The 16,810-nt window shown below is 36.0% G+C and overlaps 1 protein-coding gene across 1 annotated transcript; it reads right to left on the reverse strand.

Annotated features, from left to right (window-relative positions):
- Positions 1-10,802: 10,802 nt before the first annotated feature.
- On the reverse strand, positions 10,803-16,428 carry LOC120302070 (vomeronasal type-2 receptor 26-like). The gene is made up of 5 exons (XM_039330002.1): positions 16,223-16,428; positions 14,982-15,267; positions 13,132-13,359; positions 11,811-11,937; positions 10,803-11,701 (listed from the first exon to the last, which is right to left on the reverse strand). Exons 1-5 carry the CDS (start codon positions 16,426-16,428, stop codon positions 10,803-10,805), a joined length of 1,746 nt encoding a protein of 581 aa, XP_039185936.1.
- Positions 16,429-16,810: the final 382 nt, after the last annotated feature.

Consider the following 16,810-nt stretch of genomic DNA (forward strand, 5'->3'; position numbering starts at 1 on the left):
TGAGGCAAAGTAAGTCCAGCCTGGACTAAAATGGCTATTAAAAATGTGAAAGCCCAGTGTGACATTGGGTAGAATTCGGGAGTTTTCATTAATCCTTTTTACAGTGAACACTAAGGCTAGGATATGCTGATAATTCTGAAAAAATATTCTGCAGAAAAAACAAAGTTAAAAATGCAATAATAAAGGTCTGCTTCTTATTATAGCATTTATAATTTTCAGTACAACACATTTTGTGGAATGTGCTTTAATATAGTATATTTATTATTCATCTCAGATCCTGGAAACTGCAAAGCAAAATACTAGTACATATATACTCCTCAAGGAACTAGAATAATTTGTAATACAAAACAAACACTGGATTGAAATCAGAAGCATTGTTTCTTAATATGTGAGAAAGGTACAGTATCCAATCCCAGTTTTAAGTATTGTTTATATCCAGAGGGAAATTGTTAAATTCATGGACCAGAAATACGAAATGACAACTATTATTGTGGGAAATATGCCCCCCCCAATATCTTAATGGTAGTTACATCTTCATACATTAAGACATATATTATTTTATATTTATAGATACTTAGATAGCATTTCTTATAAAGGGAAATTTGGCCCCCTTTTCAGCTTTACATGGAAAAGTGAAATATAACTTCACATAAAACAAGTCTGTCATCCTGTTTAAGATGCTTCTTTCTGGAGCTTTTGTCATTACAGGAAAACACTTCAAGCATCATGTGATTTAACAGCAACATCCAGAACTTGATAATGAATTGCTGATGTACTGTACTTACATAAGTCCGTCATGTAATCCCAGAGACGGATTTTGACTGAAATCAATGGGTTTAGAAAATGTAAAGAATACAGAAATTATGCCAGCAATATTAATCTCACCAAGTTGATGATATGTGTGATGAATAGGAAGAGGCTCATAAAAGTCACATTGAATTCTATGATTGTTGCACACCACTTGAGGCAATACTATCAATAGTAACTCCATGAATACTAACATCTTCCATGAGTGTTTCCTTTCGGTATAAAAATGCCTCTGTCTGCAACAATATCTTTGAAATAGATCAGAAGGACTGGTCTCGGGATATTTTTCAGACAAAACTAGAGAAATCAACATACTATCAAATCAGCTGACAAAGCTTTGGGGTTTTCATTCATGAGGTGGAATATCATGGAAATGATAAATAACATCCTTTGAGGTCAGTTCCTCCTTTTTCCGTAGAGACCCATAGGCTTTAGAAAACACAAACAAGCTAATTCCATAATGATAGTGACACTGTCACCTATGTAAACATCTTCAAAACATCTGAAAGCCTCCCGAGACAAGAAGGAATGAATAACAAGAAAAAAATAAAATCTTGAGATCTATAAACCAAAATAGAGATGTAAATATAGGCATTGATTATAGCTACTGTAAATACATTCTATTCTATTCTTCTCTATTCTATTCTGTTCTGTTCTGTTCTGTTCTGTTCTGTTCTGTTCTATTCTATTCTATTCTATTCTATTCTATTCCACTTTAATTCTATTCTATTCTATTCTATTCTATTCTATTCTATTCCACTTTAATTCTATTCTATTCTATTCTATTCTATTCTATTCTATTCTATTCTATTCTATTCTATTCTGTTCTGTTCTGTTCCTCTCTGTTCTGCTCTGCTCCACTCCACTCTCTGTTCTGTTCTTTTCCGTTCCGTTCCATTCCGTTCCGTTCTGTTCCGGTTCATTCTATTCCACTCCATTGCATTCCATTCCATTCATCCACTACACTACATTACACATTCCCCACTCTCTACTCCATTCCATTCTAGTAAGATTCATGCATTCATTCAGAAATTGATAGGTTTATTACATTTCTTGGTTGTCATGTGGTTGAATTCAGACTGTTTCAGATTGGCCTATTTTGTCATATGATACTAATTTATGAAAACTGCATTGGGAAACAGACAACCACATGATACAGATGAGTGGGAATGGGTTTACTAGCCACAGAACAGAGGGGCAAAAAATCAGCTTCAGTATAGACTCAAACCATATTTTTAATTTAAAAACTGAATAATATAGGAGACTAGACTAAAATATAAAATAAAATAATGTCACCTGACTGCAAGGTGCTGCAAAGAGCTATAAGTGCAGGTCAGTTGCCAAGCATTCAGAATATGATCTGTTCAGCCATCTGAATAGGAGGGGCTGTTTGCCCATCAGAACTTTGAATCCAGGTTTTGGCCATGGCGATTTCCCGGTTATCTTTTACTTGTCACTTAGCAACTCATTGTAACTCAAAACCTACCTATAATTGCAGGAGCCAGTGGTAATAAAGGAAAAAAACTTTATTTATTTCAGAAGGGGTCAAGTTGTTCACCAGAGCACCAGAGAGAAGGACAAGAAACAATGGTTGGAAACTGATCAAGGAGAGAAGCAACCTGTGCCTTTCAGTCAAATTGTGCGACATTATATGTACTCAACAGATCTATGATCATAGAATATGCTCTTCAATACAGTGAACATACTTGATACAGAGATCACTCAATTTCCTAGAAAAAGACCATTGTGTAAATTGGATTCTACCATGTATTGAACATCTGCTGGTATTTATTTGGATTTGCTAGAATTGTATTTTTTTCCCCAGAGATTTTAATCGCCTTTGCTACTAAGGAGAAGACATATGGCCAACTGGAAGATCTTTTGAATTTACCCCACTTTTCATAGATTACCACTACATATGGTGTGCACCAGAGGATCTGTAAGGTTTGATTGCTTCAGAGATAATTCATAGGACCTCCCTGTTTAACCAAAGGCTTATTTGTATTTAATCTCAACTTCTTTTTACATATTATATTGTACACATAAGTTAAGATGACCAGTAAAGACAATTCAATAATTCACATGAAATCTATATACTTAGTGTTAGACTGTTATTCATAACAAAATTATAAGCAATCAAATAAGGAGGAACAATTCCCATTGGTCTGTAAAGACAAGTAAGAATTCTTGCAATCCTTAGCCCCACTGTATACTGATAAATAGAGTTCTGCTGTTCAAACCGGTCAGTCCTAGAAGAGATCAACCCCGACTGCTCTTTAGAAGGCCAGATCCTAAAGTTGAAACTCAAATACTTTGGCCACCTAATGAGAAGGAAGAACTCACTGGAGAAGGGCCTAATGCTGAGAAAGATTGAGGGCAATAGAAGAAGGGGATGACAGAGAATGAGATGGCTGGATGGAGTCACTGAAGCAGTAGGTGTGAGAAGATGGTAGAGGACAGGAAGACATGGAGCAACATTGTCCATGGGGTCGCGATGAGTCAGACACAACTTCGCAATTAAGAACAACAACAAATTGTTGGTTTATTTATATAATTTGTTCTGAGATATCCAAATCTCAGGGGACAGACAACATGAAATACCGATGTATCTGCACATTGCTTTTTTGGTTAAATGTCCACGTTCTTCAACATGTCAATATAAAATGTATGAGAAAAACAAACAGATTTCTTAAAACTTTTTTTCATGAGCTGATGTTTAGTATTCAGTTCAGGTCTCATTACAATGATAAAGCACTTGGGAAAAAAGATGCACACCAATAATCCAGCACTGGAGGAGATCATGGAGAAGATCTCCACAGCCAGCATATATTTTCCCCTTGTGCTTAGATAGGTTGGAATAAAGCACAGCCAAATACTGCAGAACACCAACATGCTGAAGGTGATGAATTTGGCTTCATTGAAACTGTCAGGCAACTTCCTAGCTAGAAAAGCAGCAGAGAAGCTAACCAGAGCAAGAAAACCCATAAAGCCCAAAACACAATAGAACATAACCGATTCCTCATTGCACTCCATGATGACTTCTTCAGACATTGACTGCATATCAATATCTGGGTATGGTGGAGAGGTTATCAGCCATGCAGCACAAAAAGAAATTTGAACAAGGATGCAGGAGAGAAGAATGAAACTGACCATTCTTCCCCCCACCCATTTCTTTAATTTGGAACCAGGTTTGGTGGCCATGAATGCTAGAACCACAACAAAGGTTTTGGCCAATATACAAGAAACTGCCACAGAAAAAATGAGGCCAAAAGCTGGTTTTCGAAGCAAACACACAATCTTTTCAGGTCTCCCAATAAATAGAAAGACACAAAGGAAGGAGAGGAGGAGGGAAACTAAGAGAGTGTAGGTCAGATTCCGGTTGTTGGCTTTGATGATAGGAGTGTCTTTATGTTTCATGAAGATTATTATTACCAAAATTGTCATTAAAGCAAAGCAAAGAGAAAGAGCAGTCAGACTGATCCCCAAGGGTTCTTCATAGGACAAAAAGGTGATCCACTTTGAAATGCACATATTTTTCTGAGAATTGGGATATTGATCTTTGGGACATGGAGAACAATCATCCTTGTCTGAAAAAGAACACAGTGGAATAGTTACAACTGATTATAGACTTTGTTGTATGCTCATATGCCCTTGGTATAATGGGGTTTAGTCCCATTATATCTGGAAATTTCCTACCCTTCTCCTTTGAAATTTTCTCCTCTGGACACAGATGGCAATAATAGCAGCAAAATGACTCCCCTTCTTTCTTGGCCTTGCTGTATCCTGTCTCACAAGGATTATTACACAAAGACAGAGGCAATGCCTATCAATGAATGAAGAAGTTAGGATTAGACAGCATCACCACCAGATTAATTCGCAGCTTGCTGACTAGCCGTACTCAACATGTGGTCCTCAATGGAACTGCATCTACAAGGAGGGAAGTGTGTAGTGGGGTGGCCTAGGGCTCTGTTCTGTGCCCAGCACTGTTCAACATCTTCATCAATGAATTGGATGAGGGGATAGATGAGGAACTCATCAGATTTGCAGATGACACCAAGCTGACAAGAATAGCCAACACAGTGTTAGGCTGCATTAACAGAGGGATAGAATCAAGATCACATGAAGTGTTAATAACACTTTACAATGCCTTGCTAAGGGCACACTTGGAATACTGCATCCAGTTTGGGTCACCACGATGTAAAAAATATATTGAGACTCTAGAAAGAGTACAGAAAAGAGTTAAAAAATGATTAGGGGACTGGAGGCTAAAAACACGAGGAACGGTTGCTGGAATGGGTATGTCTAGTTCAATGAAGAGGAGGACTGGGGTGACATGATAGCAATGTTCCAATATTCAAGCTATTCTCCAAAGCACCTGAAGGCAGAACAAAAAACAATGGATGAAAACTAATCAAAGAGAGAACCTAGAACTAAGGAGAATTTTCCTGATAATTAGAACAATTAATCAGTGGAACAATCTGCTTCCAGAAATTGTGAATGCTCCAGCACTGGAAGTTTTAAAGAAGAGACTGGACAGCCATTTGTCTGAGATGATATAGTGCTTCCGAGAAGAGGGTTGGACTAGATGACCTCCAAGGTCCAACCCAACTTTATTATTATTACATGTTATTATTATTATTATCTTTTATTCATTAAACATGAACCTCAGTTAATTGAATATTCAAATTGTCTGGTGCTGATGGTTGACACGGGTTGATACCAGCATCCTAGGTGTAAACCAGGTATCTCCTTAAAATATAAGTTGTTCCGAGTAGCACATTTTTTTGTAAAATTGCTGGAGTTATTGCAGGAAGCTACAGTTTCTTGATGTGTTTTGCAAAGTTTTGGGACATAGTTCCCAGTGCCCCGATGACAATGGGAACCATCCATAATCGCACAGTTTTGATGGCCAGGTTGCGATATTTTGTAATTTTTTCCAGTTCTTTTTCTTCAACTCTGGCATCTCCTGGTACAGCGATATCAATCAGCTGTATGCTTCGGTTCTCTACAACTGTGATATCCAGCGTATTGTGTTCCAAATGGCAGTCTGTCTGTATTCGAAAGTCCCACAAGATCTTCACCCTCTCATTCTCAACAACTTTTTCCACCCTATGTTCCCACAACTTTTCAGACTCAGGCAAGTCGTATTTTTTACACAATGCCCAGTGGATTAATTTAGCAACTCGGTCATGTTTAGATTTGTAATCAGTTTGTGCGATTTTGCTGCACTCACAAATTAGGTGTGAAACAGTTTCAACTTTGTCATTGCAAAGTCGGCAATTTGGATTGTCAGTGGATTTTTGTATCTTCACTTTCATGATATTAGTTTGTAGTGCTTGTTCTTGAGCAACCAGTATTAGGCCTTCTGTTTCTTTCTTGATGGTTCCCATCTTAAGCCATACCGATGTCAAGTTGTTATCACATTTTCCTTCAATGCTTTTCAAATGCTGTTCATGCAAAGTTTTGGTTTTCCATCTATTTAATCTGTCATCCAGCTATTCTTCCTTATATTCTGCCTTTGTTTCTGTTATTTTTATAGTGCTCTCTGTTTTCACAGCCTGCAGCAGTTTTTTTGTACTTTGATTCACATAGTCATTCAAACTTCGTTTTTCTTCTTCTACAGTTTGGTGGATTTGCAATAGTCCTCAGCCCCTTTTTTTCTTGGCAGATACAACCTGTTGATGTCACTTTGTGGATGTAGAGCATGGTGTATATTCAGAAGTTTACGCGTTTTCCAGTCTAGGTTTTCCAGTTCAGCCAAAGTCCAGTTGATAATTCCAGCTGGGTAGCGTATCACTGGGATTGTCCATGTATTAATAGCTTTAATTATGTTTCCAGCATTCAGTTTTGATTTTAAAATTTTGTGGACTCCTGATGTATTTCTTTTGCGTTGACTCTTTGACTTTTCCATTCAAGATGTTATCTGCTTCCAATATGCCTAAGTATCTGCAACCATCATCCTTCGCTAGTGCTTTCACAATACTTCTATTTCCCAGTTCTATTCCTTCTATTTTTGCCATTTTTCTTCATTGCATGGATAATACAGCACATTTTCCAAGTCCAAAGTTCATTCTGATGTTGCTGCTAAATAGTTGGACTGTGTTGAGTATTGATTCAAGTTCAGTGTGGCTTTTCGCATACAATTTTAAGTCATCCATGTACAGCAGATGGTTCATCTTGCCATGCTGGCCTGAGATGTAGTATCCCAGTTTTGTGTTTCATAAGATTATTGTCAACGGAATTAATGCAATGTTGAAATTCCTCATCTGATGTTAATTTCACCAATGTTCTCCCCATTTGCTGTTAGGGCTGTTTTCCATTTTTGCATATTTGCTTTCAAAAATGTATAGATATTTTTGCTGATTCCAAAGTTTGTAGTATTATTATTATTATTATTATTATTATTATTATTATTATTATTATTATTACATTTTATTGTTGTTATTATTGTTATTGTTATTATAATTATTATTAATATTAACATTACATTTTATTGTTGTTATTGTTATTATTATTATTATTATTATTATTATTATTATTATTGTGTATTTTAAGATACAAAGAGGAAAGGAAATGCTTGGAGAGATACTGGAAATGTAGAATCAAAAGAAAAAATAGATTGATAAGTAGAAGTTATGTGATGACATCATTCTGAGATAAAATTTGTCTGAAATAATAATTCATTAAACATTTATCTTTATTAGCATCTGTGGCCTTTCATAACTATCATCCCAAATTTCCAAAGACAATTTCTGTACTGGTTAGTTAAAGATGGTTTTTCAGGTTCTGAATTTGAAGTCAACAGACTGATGAAATGTAGTACACTGGATTTAAGTGTTTACTTCTAAACCATGAAAACCTTTGTCCATAATTAACAAGCGCCCAAAATAAAGAGTACAATGCTGTTTACCAACTATTAGAAAAATAAATATTCTTACAGACAATGTTTTCTTTCTCCAGTACATTTCTATTTAGTACAAACTTTATTCAGAGATGATGCTCTGAGACTTTCATTAATAATAACATTTTTATAGTATATAAATGAAGATAGACCAATGTAGATTCAAACAGATAACCTGATTAAAGCTGACTGGCCACGTGATGGAATCTACAGAAATATTGAAGAACTTGTCTGCTGGAGCTGTGGGATCTACCATTCCATTCCTGAGTGGGAATGGGTTTAATAGAACGGAGGAGAAAAAATAATCTTTGGTATAGACTCAAACCATATTTTTAATTTAAAAACTGAATAATATAGGAGTCAGAATACAGTTTGTGTAACTCTCTTAGAAGTTGGAATATTGTGATTTAGTTCTCTACTAAACAACCATTTGACCTATGTTGTAATATCTTTATATAAAATTCTAACTAAAGGAAGTCCTTAACATACAGTATGACTTTAATTCAACTCAGAATTATAATCACAAGTCATACTAATCATTTAGTGGGTCATTTATGACCCTTTTTTAAAAAGTAGACATTTAGTAAACGTCTTGGTTATTAAACAAATCCATTGTTTATTGGAATTTTCCAACAAAATAGATTAAACTAGAGTACACTAGACTAGACTAAAATAATAAAATAAAATAAAAAGATCATATGACTGCAGGGTGCTGCACACAGCCATAAGTGCAGGTCAATTGTCAAGCATCAAAATATGGTCTGTTCATCCATCTGAATAGAACTCCAAGTTGTGGCCATGGTGATGTGCCTGTTAACTTTATTCTGTCACTTAGTATATAATTGTAACTCAAGAACTACTTATAGTTGTGAGAGCCAGTGGTAATAGAAGAAAAAGCCTTTTCCACAATCTTTTAATCAAATGCCATTTTTGGATCTATGAAAATTGCACAAAGAGCACCTTCAAGAGGATTTATATACTTTGCAGAGAGTGGTGCAGAGGGATGCACTAATCCACAATATAAAAACCTGGCCTTAACCAGGATTGCTCCATTTGATAATTATGCATAGTCACCTGCTGGGACCATTGTAGCTGAATTGGTCTTGTTGTTCTTTTTGGCATAATAATAATATTTGTCATTTGGGGGAATTTGCAGTGAGCTTTCAAAATTAGTGAATAAGAGAGCAAAACTGTCACCTACCAATCAGGATTTTGTTTCAGCACTGTGGGGGAATCCACTTTGCTCAAATATCACCCCTGCCCCACCTACTTTCTTTTTTTCTTTCTTCTCTTTTCTGCACCTTGGTTTTGCATTACTTGCACTTTTTGTAATTCTGCATTTTTTATTTTCTTTTTACTCCTAACTGATTTTGCTACCTAAAATCCCTGGTTATCCCTCTTTCATGCCCTCCTAATGTGACTAGATGGACACATGACAAGAAAAGCATGCTCCATTAAACTCAAATTAACTAAATCTTGCACACTTTCTAGAGCCTGAAAGATTAAACGCGTATTCTAATTCCACTTTGGAACTACAAATCAATAATTGGACATATTTCTCATTCTCTAAGTAACCAATAGAATCATCTTCACTTTGCAAAAGCTAGATAGTATTCCACTGTCCACTGAAAGTTTCAGGTTCATCAGAGAGCTCTGGAACCCTGAACTCATAGGACATAGAATAACAGAGTTGGAAAAGACCTTGAAAATCTTCCAGTCCAATCCCTAAATTTTGCAGGAGACCCTATACCATTTCAGATAAATGATTGTCCAGTCTCTTTTTGAAAGCCTTTAGTGATAGAGCACCCACAATTTCTGAAGGCAATATATTCCATTGGTTGATTGTTCTCATCATTAGGTAATTTATCCATAGTTCACGGTTACTTCTCTCCTTTCTAAGTTTGCATCCATTGTTTCTTCTCTTGCCTTTTGGTACTTTGGAAAATAGTTTCACCCCCTCATCTTCGTAGGAGCTCCTATAATACTGGAACACTGCTTTCATGTCTCCCCTTGTCCTTATTTCCATTAGACTAGACATACCCAATGCCTCTCTGCCCCTAGAAAAGACTCATCATAGTCTTCCCTAGCAGCACACTTATAAAAGGAATTCCTGTCAAAGCAATATAGTTTAGTGGCAAACACTATAGGCTCTGTCTATTTAAATCTCATTTCTATTAGTGAAACACTTGATATTTTCTATAGAACACTACACCCTACCTCTTCTGCTATAGCCACAAAAAAAGAGACGTTCCAAAGTCTCTGCAAATTTGAGCCAGAGACAAACCATAGAACCAGCATGATTTCATAACCTGGCATTTAGAATCATGGTCTGCCTTTCAGTCAACTGATGCAACACTCTCTGTACTCAACAGATCGATGAACATGGAACATGCTATTCTATATAGTGGACATACTTGGTACAGAGATCGCTCAATTTCCTAGAAAAAGACCATTGTGTAAATGGGATACTAGTGTGTATGGTACTTCTGGTGGTATTTATTTGGATTTGCCAGAATTGCATTTCCCCCCCCCCCAAGATTTTAATTGCACTTGGTACTAAGAAGAATACATATGGCCAACTCGAATATCTTTTGCATTTACCCCACTTTTCATAGATTTCCACTTCATATGTTGTGTAGCAGAGGATCTGTAAGTTTTGATTGATTCAGAGACAATTCATAGGACCTCCCTGTTTAACCAAAGGCTCATTTGTATTTAATCTCAACTTCTATTCCACATGTAAGTTAAGATGACCAATAAAGACAATTTAATAATTCACATGAAATCTATATATTTAGTGTTAGACTGTTATTCCTAACAAAATTATAACCAATCAAATACGGAGGAACAATTCCCATTGTTCTGTAAAGAGAATTAACTATTCTTGCCATCCTTAGCCCCACTATATACTGATATATGTCAATAAATAAAGTTCTGCTACTGCTGGTTTATTTATACAATATGTTCCGAGATATCCAAATCTCAGGGGATAGACAATATGGAATACCAATCTATCTGCACATTAATTTTGGGTTAAATGTCCACGTTCTTCAACATGTACATATCAAGAATATCAGGGAAACAAACAGATTTCTTAAAACTTTCTTTTCATGAGCTGATGTTTAGTGTTCAGTTCAGGTCTCATCACAATGATAAAACACTTGGGAAAAAAGATGCACACCAATAATCCAGCACTGGAGGAAATCATGGAGAAGATCTCCACAGCCAGCATATATTTTCCCCTTGTGCTGAGATAGGTTGGAATAAAGCACAGCCAAACACTGCAGAACACCAACATGCTGAAGGTGATGAATTTGGCTTCATTGAAACTGTCAGGCAACTTCCTAGCTAGAAAAGCAGCAGAGAAGCTAACTAGAGCAAGAAATCCCATAAAGCCCAAAACACAATAGAACATAACCGATTCCTCATTGCACTCCATGATGATTTCTTCAGACATTGACTGCATATCAGTATCTGGGTATGGTGGAGAGGTTATCAGCCATGCAGCACAAAAAGAAATTTGAACAAGGATGCAGGAGAGAAGAATAAAACTGACCATTCTTCCCCCCACCCATTTCCTTAATTTGGAACCAGGTTTGGTGGCCATGAATGCTAGAACCACAACAAAGGTTTTGGCCAATATACAAGAAACTGCCACAGAAAAAATGAGGCCAAAAGCTGGTTGTCGAAGCAGACACACAATCTTTTCAGGTCTCCCAATAAATAGAAAGACACAAAAGAAGGAGAGGAGGAGGGAAACTAAGAGAGTGTAGGTCAGATTCCGGTTGTTGGCTTTGACAATAGGAGTGTCTTTATGTTTCATGAAGATTATTATTACCAAAATTGTCATTAAAACAAAGCAAAGACAAAGAGCAGTCAGACTGATCCCCAAAGGTTCTTTACAGGATAAAAAGGTGATCCGCTTTGGAATGCACATATTTTTCTGAGAATTGGGATATTGATCTTTGGGACATGGAGAACAATCATCCTTGTCTGAAAAAGAAAACAGTGGAATAGTTACAACTGATTATAGACTTTGTTGTATGCTCATATACCCTTCGTATAATAGGGCTTACTCCCATTATATGTGGAAATTTCCTACCCTTCTCCTTTGAAATTTTCCCCTCTGGACATAGATGGCAATCATAGCAGCAAAATGACTCCACTTCTTTCTTGGCCTTGCTGTATCCTGTCTCACAAGGATCATTACACAAAGACAGAGGCAATGCCTATCAATGAATGAAGAAGTTAGGATTAGACAGCATCACCACCAGATGGATTCGTAGCTAGCTTACTGGCCATACTCAACATGTGGTCCTCAATGGAACTGCATCTACATGGAGGGAAGTGTGTAATGGGGTGCCCCAGGGCTCTGTTCTGTGCCCAGTGATCTTCAACATCTTCATCAATGAATTGGATGAGGGGATAGATGAGGAACTCATCAGATTTGCAGATGACACCAAGTTGAAAGGAATAGCCAACCCTCCAGAAGACAGGCTTAAGATACAGAAGGATCTTGATAGACTTGAACATTGCGGGCTATCTAACAAAATGAAAGTCAAGGGTGAAAAATGTAAGATTCTACATTTAGGCAAGGAAAACCAAAACCACAGGTACAGTATAGGTGGCACTTTGCTCAATATTAGTAACTATGCAAAGGATATCAGAGTCCTAGTGGAAAATCATTTAAACATGAGCCATCAGTGTACTGCCACTGATAAAAAATCCAACACAGTGTTAGGATGCATTATCAAAGGGATAGAATCAAGTTCACGTAAAGTGTTAATACCACTTTACAATGCCTTGCTAAGGCCACACTTGGAATACTGCATCCAGTTTTGGGCACCACAATGTAAAAACAATGTTGAGACTCTAGAAAGAGTACGGAAGGGAGCAACAAAAATGATTAGGGGACTGGAGGCTAAAACACATGGGGAATGATTGCTGGAACTGAGTATGCCTAGTTCAATGAAGAGAAGGACTAGGGGTGACATGAATGAATAGAATGAACAGAAAAAAAAATTGATGTGATATGATGTGATGACACCCTTTCAAGATGGAATGGGTCTGAAATAACAATTCATTAAATACTTATATTTATTGGCCTTTCATAATTATCATCCCAATTTTCCAAAGACAATTTCTGTATTGGTTAGTAAAAGATGGTTTCTCAGGTTCTGAATTTGAAGTCAACAGACTGATGAAATGTAATACACTGGATTTCAGTGTTCACTTCTAAACCATGAAAACCTTTGTCCATAATTAACAGAGGCCCAAAATAAACGGTACAATGCTGTTTACCAACTATTAGGAAAGTAAATATTCTTACAGACATTCAGAGATGATGCCATGAGACTTTCATTAATAATAACATTTTATAGTATATAAATAAAGACAGACCAATGTAGATTCAAACAGCTAACCTGATTAAAGCTGACTGGCCACGTGATGGAATCTACAGAAATATTGAAGAACTTGTCTGCTGGAGCTGTGGGATCTACCATTCCTACTTTGACCCTTATAAAAGATTGGTTTGGGAATGTGATCCAGTTGATAATATCATATCCACCAATGAATTCTCCATTTTTATCAAAGGAGATCTTTTCACCAACACTGTTGTTGAATCTGACACTTTTCAGAAAGGAATGAACCTGCAATACATCAATATGGAGAGAGGGACAAAGAGAGAACAGAAGAGAGGGAGGGAAAAATAATTCATTTGTTCAAACCATATATATGGATGCCTCTTTACAGAAAGAATATACAAAACCTTTTTTTAGTTGTAAGCCAATACCAGACAAATAACATAACAATCATTCAAAAATAGCAGTAGAGGTAAAATATCAGATTACTGAAATAAAATTAGGATAAAATTGCAATATAAAAAGGAAAATAAACTGCACTTTGTACTTTAATAGTAAAAGCTACTTAAACTACCTTACTACATTTACTTCTAAAGATATTTTAGTTTCTACACTACACTAATTACAGACTTACCTCCCACCACATTTGATTGTGAAACTTTTTCCTTCCTTTTTTCACTATTGCTTTTTCCCTGGATTTGGATAAATACAGAGATTGCAAAGCATGTGCCACAACATGGACTGCATTGTAAATATGGTAACTCTGACTGCTCATGCGTGTTTCAAACACAGATATGGGAAGGGTCTCAAGCCTCTCTTCTCCACTACATTTCTTCTCAGGCCTCTCCATTTCTGAGTTTGTAAAGAAACAATCAAATGCCTGTTCCCAAAAATCTTTCCAAAAATGATCATGTTGGTTGTTGTATGGACTTAAGTTCTGAAGAAATTCCTGGAAATCTTGGACCTCCTTTGAGTGAACTGCAAAGGATAAAGCACCATGTAGGAAATGGATATCCCAAGATTTATGAATAGACACTGAAGTATAATCTGTCTGAGCACTTATAAGCCAAATCTTTTCCTTCCTTGGTACATCCTCCACTTCTGAAAACTGGAGGAAACTTCTCAGAACTGATAAGGAGTAAATGTTACCATATAAGATGATCACATTAGCAGTGCCGTTCATGAGAACATGGTATATATGTAATCCTTCATCTATGATATCAGTAAAATCGGTGTAAAAAGCTACATTTGGGAACTCTGCTATGAATTCAATGCAGATGCCATGCTCAAAAAATGTTGGGAGTATCTCCTTGAGAAATTTCTCTCCTTTTTCATCTTTTACTACAAGAATTCCAATCCAGATCCATCTAAAATATAGCAATAACCGCAGAAGGCCATTACGTTGGTGGGATTCATCTGGAAACATTTGTTGGAAGAAAATTGACTGAGTCTTTTCATCCATGACTTGAGCAGAGCCATAGGTCAACTACGGAAAGATAAACATATGCAATTCCTAAGGTCTATGTGAGCTTCCGAAAACATAAATTTTCATTTGAGTCTTTTACTACCATTGAATTTAAATAATGAAATACTAGTCATTTTTATTTTGTAATATCAGTCAAGATTTCACTTTTAAGGTATCATTAAATATCTTTCCCTGGAAGTAATCTCATTGTGAATATTTTACATTTGAACCTTAGTTCAGCTTCTAGAATTGGAGAACACTTTGCTAGGCCAAATATCCCCATTGTCTGTTCAGAGTTACAGTTATTGATGCTGCTATGGTGATGCTACCAAGCAGAAAATAATAACTAGGAATCTGAAAGTTCTCTTCTTTTTACAAAGAAAAGTATACAGATGTCTGGGGAGGTATGGCAGAATAAAAAATGTATATCTTCCTTACATCATACCTGAGGAACTTTGTAGATGCACAATATAGTTGCCATGTGAAGAGCAATGTCAGGTCCCCCAATGACTGCAGCCAAAATCTTTGGGATCCCACACTTGTAGTTAGGGATGAATTTTCCCTGAGTGAAAGGCAGCAACATTGAGGCAAAGTAAGTCCAGCCTGGACTAAAATGGCTGTCAAAAATGTGAAAGCCCAGTGTTACATTGGGTAGAATTTGGGAGTTTTCATTAATCTGTTGTACAGTAAACACTAAGGCCAGGATGTGCTGGTAATTCTGAAAATATATTCTGTAAAACCAAAAAAAAAAAAAAAAAATCTCAGTTAAGAATGCATTAAGAGTTGCTTGTTTCTTATTATGGCTTTTCAAATTTTTCAGTACAACATTTTTTGTGCAATGTATTTTTATTATTCATCTAAGACCCTCAAAAATGTATTTTTATTATTCATCTAAGACCCTCAAAAATGCAAAGCAAAATACTATATACTACATATATACGCTCCCAGGAACTGGAGTTTATTTTTATTACAAATCAAATACTGGCTTCAAATTGGAAGCATTATTTCTTAACACAAGTGAAAGCCTAGTATCCAACCTCAGTTTTTAAATATGGATGAAATTTCTTATGTGTCAGAAATATCAAATAAGAAAAATTATCATGGGAAATATATGCCCCCCCCGAAAAAAATCTTAGTGGTAGATTCTTCTGAATCTTGGTTGCACAGTGGTTAAAATGCAGTTTTCTAAGCTAATTCTGCCAACTGCCAAGAATTTTATCCTGACCAGCTCAAGGTTGACTCATCCTTCCATCCTTCCAAGGTCAGTAAAATGAGGACCTAATATTTTGGGGAAAATATACTGATGTTATAAGTGGCTCAGAGAGTGATGTAAAGCACTGTAGAGCAGTGTATAAGTTTAAGTGCTATTGCTATCTTCATAAATGAAGACATACATCCCTCTATATTTATATATATATATATATATATATATATATATATATATATATATATATATATATATATATGTATGTATAAATGGGATTTTTTTATAAATGGAGATTTGGCCCTTTTTCAACTTTACATGGAAACTAAAGCACAATATATTTTCACATAAAATAAATCTAGCATCCTGTTTAAGATGCTTCTTTCCAAATATTTTGTCATTAAAAAAAAAAAAACACTTGAAGCATCATGTCATTTAACAGTGATGTCCAGAATCTGACAATGAAATGATGTTGTACTTACATAAGTCCATCACGAAATCCCTGAGAAGGATTTTGACTGAAATCAATGGGTTTAGAAAATGTAAAAAATACAGAAATAATGCTAGCAATATTAACATCTCCATGCTGATGATATTTGTGGTGAATAGGAACCGGCTCATGAAAGCCACACTGAAGGTTAGGATCCTTGCACACCATTTGAGGCATTACTATTAGCAGTATCTCCATGGATACTAACATTTACCATGAGTGTCTTCTTTTTATGCGCAAATGCCTCTGTCTGCAACACGATCGTTGAAGTAGATCAGTATTCTTGAGAAGTTTTTCAAAGAGAAATGGATACTATCAATTCAGCTCACAAATCTTTGGGTCTTCCATCCATGGGAAGGAATATCATGAGAACGATAAATAACATCCTTCAGGGTCAGTTCTTCTTTTTTCCAAAGAGACCCATAGGATTTGGAAGAGACAAACAAGCTAATTTCACTATGATAGTGACACTGTCACCTATGCAAACAACTTAAAACCATCTGAATTCTCCTGAGGCAAAAAGAAATGAGCCACAAGACAAAAATAAAATTTTGGGATCTATAAACCAAAAGAAAGATGT

Source organism: Crotalus tigris, unplaced genomic scaffold (assembly GCF_016545835.1).
Source record: "Crotalus tigris isolate CLP2741 ecotype Arizona unplaced genomic scaffold, ASM1654583v1 scf7180000024422.1470167, whole genome shotgun sequence".
In the NCBI taxonomy this organism is placed as follows: Eukaryota; Metazoa; Chordata; class Lepidosauria; order Squamata; family Viperidae; genus Crotalus; species Crotalus tigris.

Excerpts from the sequence above, each read along its gene's own strand:
- LOC120302070 (XM_039330002.1), bottom strand. The coding sequence starts at position 16,428 with ATGGAGATACTGCTAATAGTAATGCCTCAAATGGTGTGCAAGGATCCT. Across the intron at positions 13,360-14,981 it reads GCATCTACAAAGTTCCTCAG|GTTCATTCCTTTCTGAAAAG; the intron begins GTATGATGTAAG and ends GATGTATTGCAG. Across the intron at positions 11,938-13,131 it reads GGCCAGTCAGCTTTAATCAG|GCATTGCCTCTGTCTTTGTG; the intron begins GTTAGCTGTTTG and ends ATTCATTGATAG.